The following is a 2,512-nucleotide window of genomic DNA, read 5'->3' as shown; positions in this document are numbered from 1 at the left end:
AAAGGTTGGCACTTGCCCTCAAAGTTTGTCCGGGCAAGTGGGGACCTTCATAATGCTAAAGAGATATACTCCATCGTTGAGACGGTGGCAAAACAAAATTGCTTGTGTGGAGCCCTAATAAAACTTGAACAATGAGATTATTAATACTGTTATAATAATTTCCTTATTTTCTTTTCTAGGATCTTGCTACTTACGACAGTGTTCAGAAATTACCTTACCTCAACATGTGCATGGATGAGACACTGAGATTGTATCCCGTTGTACTTTCGTACGTTTCGTTTAATTTTGCTTCTGTTATATACACACATATTTTCTTCAGTAGGTTTTCCCTTACTTCACTGCGATGCATACATTTTTGCATATGTATATTTACGTATATGTGCTTTGTAGGAATGAGTGAGTGTTTGGATGTCCACTTGTATGTATATTTGTAGGTATGTATGAATATTGGTGCACATGTGTACGTGTGTGTACACACACGCATGCCTACGTACCTACATGCATACATACATGTATATATTTATGTATATATATGTGTGTGTGTATATATATATGTATGTATGTATGTATGTATGTATATGTAAATGCGCACGACTCAGTGATTAGAGCATCGGGCTCAAAATTTATGAGTTAGTGAATTCAAATCCAGGACCAGATTGTGTATTGTGTTCTTCAGCAAGATACATTATCTCACATTACGCCGGTTCCCTTAGCTGTAGAAATGAGTTGCAAGGCCACTGGTTTCAAGCTGTATCGGCTTTTACCTTTCCCATGGATAATATCAGTGACGTGGAGAGGGGTCGCTGATATAGTTCGGTAATAGTAATCGTTAAACCATTTCTTTTAAAATAGAAATATAGTCTCTTATATAATTCTAGTGTTCTATTCGTGCAATTCTTAGTTAGTAATAAAAGGTGATCCCTATATAAACCACCCTCCAATTTTAAGTTTTCCAATTGAAGTTCTGATAATAAATATATACCTACTAAATCAGTTACCTGTGCTGAATCGGGTGCCCCCATTGGTATATCAAAATAGTCCCTAGTGTCCTTCCTAGCCCACAGTTTAGTATTATATTTAATCAACGATTTCCTAGCCATTTTACCTACCTTCTTCATTGCATAAATTAGGGCCTTATTAAGTACAATCTCATTAATGGAAGAATAATAATTATCTATATCTATTTGAATAAATTTATATCTATTTTTATCTTTAATATTATTAAACCATTTAAAAGTATCTATAGTACTATTCCATAATTTAAGGTAATTAATATCGTTTAATCTATCCATATATTTATCTAAAATTAAGATTGTTGAAAAGCCAGGGAAATCAGTTAGAGCACAACTACGTAGGACGTACCCCTTTCAGAATACCATATGCACCAATGATAACTGCATGATATGTAGTATTAGCCCTGACATCAAATGTAGAACTAGAAATGTAGTTTATAGCATAAGATGCATAGAAGGTGCTTGTAAAGAAATGAAGATGACATACACAGGGGAGACATCTAGGCGCAGTGCGGAACGACTATATGAACATCTGAGACAATATGATGACAAGAAACAGTCCTCCATACTCTACCAAAGACAAACATGGAGGCAACTTGGGTCAACTTGACATCCGCATCTTATCCAAGCACCCAAAAGACCCATCACTCAGACAAATACGGGAGTACGTCCTTATAAAGGAAACTTCCCCAATACTAAATAGGAAATATACATAGTAGATATCATACATCCACACCCACAGTTTACACAGGTAGAGTAGAATAGTTAGTGGGCTGTTATGTAGATAGCTGTATGTGTGTGTGTGGAGGTGTATGTATATATGTGTATATGCACATGTATGTAAGCATATGGATATGAAAATAAACAGATCAACATGCAGACGAATAGGTTCATAGGTTATATGAACAGACAAGCACACATACGCAAATGGAGAGTGAAATACATGACCATATACACACACACTCTTTACTTCATACAAGGACACATATGGAGACACGTGTCCACAAATATGGAGATGCACATCCATACATACAAACACGGTACATAGTTGCAAAACACAAACACACTCAGACATGCACACACAAGGAGACAGAGGTGCATACATATACAAACACACGGACATACACACACATACATAAAAATACACAAATACGGACATGCAAGCACATGCATATGCAGAATACATACATACAGATGCACACATATACATATATGCATGCATGTATACATGCATGCATGCATAGGCACACAGACACACACACTGAGCCACTCACATGCGCACAAACAGACAAAAAGGAACGCAGTGTAAATAACGGCGGAGTCAAGACTATTGAAAATGTTGCAAGATGCAAGGAAAACTTTAGGAAAATAAAAATAAGTGGAAATTTTACCGGTGAGTTTGTTAAAATTATAAAGCAGAAAAGAAAATAACTCTCCCCAGACACAATTGTATATACATATATATATGTATGTATATATATATATATATATATATATAT

The 2,512-nt window shown here is 35.5% G+C and overlaps 1 protein-coding gene across 1 annotated transcript in view; it reads left to right on the top strand.

Moving 5' to 3' along the window:
* The window catches only part of LOC106875530 (lithocholate 6-beta-hydroxylase), a 43,832-nt gene that overhangs the window by 31,466 nt on the left and 9,854 nt on the right, over positions 1-2,512 (top strand). Inside the window, exon 10 of the mRNA XM_014923726.2 lies at positions 180-268. Within this exon, the coding sequence (XP_014779212.1) occupies positions 180-268 (89 nt within the window). The remainder of the gene's footprint in view (positions 1-179; positions 269-2,512) is intronic.

Source organism: Octopus bimaculoides, chromosome 26 (assembly GCF_001194135.2).
Source record: "Octopus bimaculoides isolate UCB-OBI-ISO-001 chromosome 26, ASM119413v2, whole genome shotgun sequence".
Taxonomy (NCBI): domain Eukaryota; kingdom Metazoa; phylum Mollusca; class Cephalopoda; order Octopoda; family Octopodidae; genus Octopus; species Octopus bimaculoides.
This window is presented reverse-complemented; position numbering and strand designations above follow the sequence as displayed.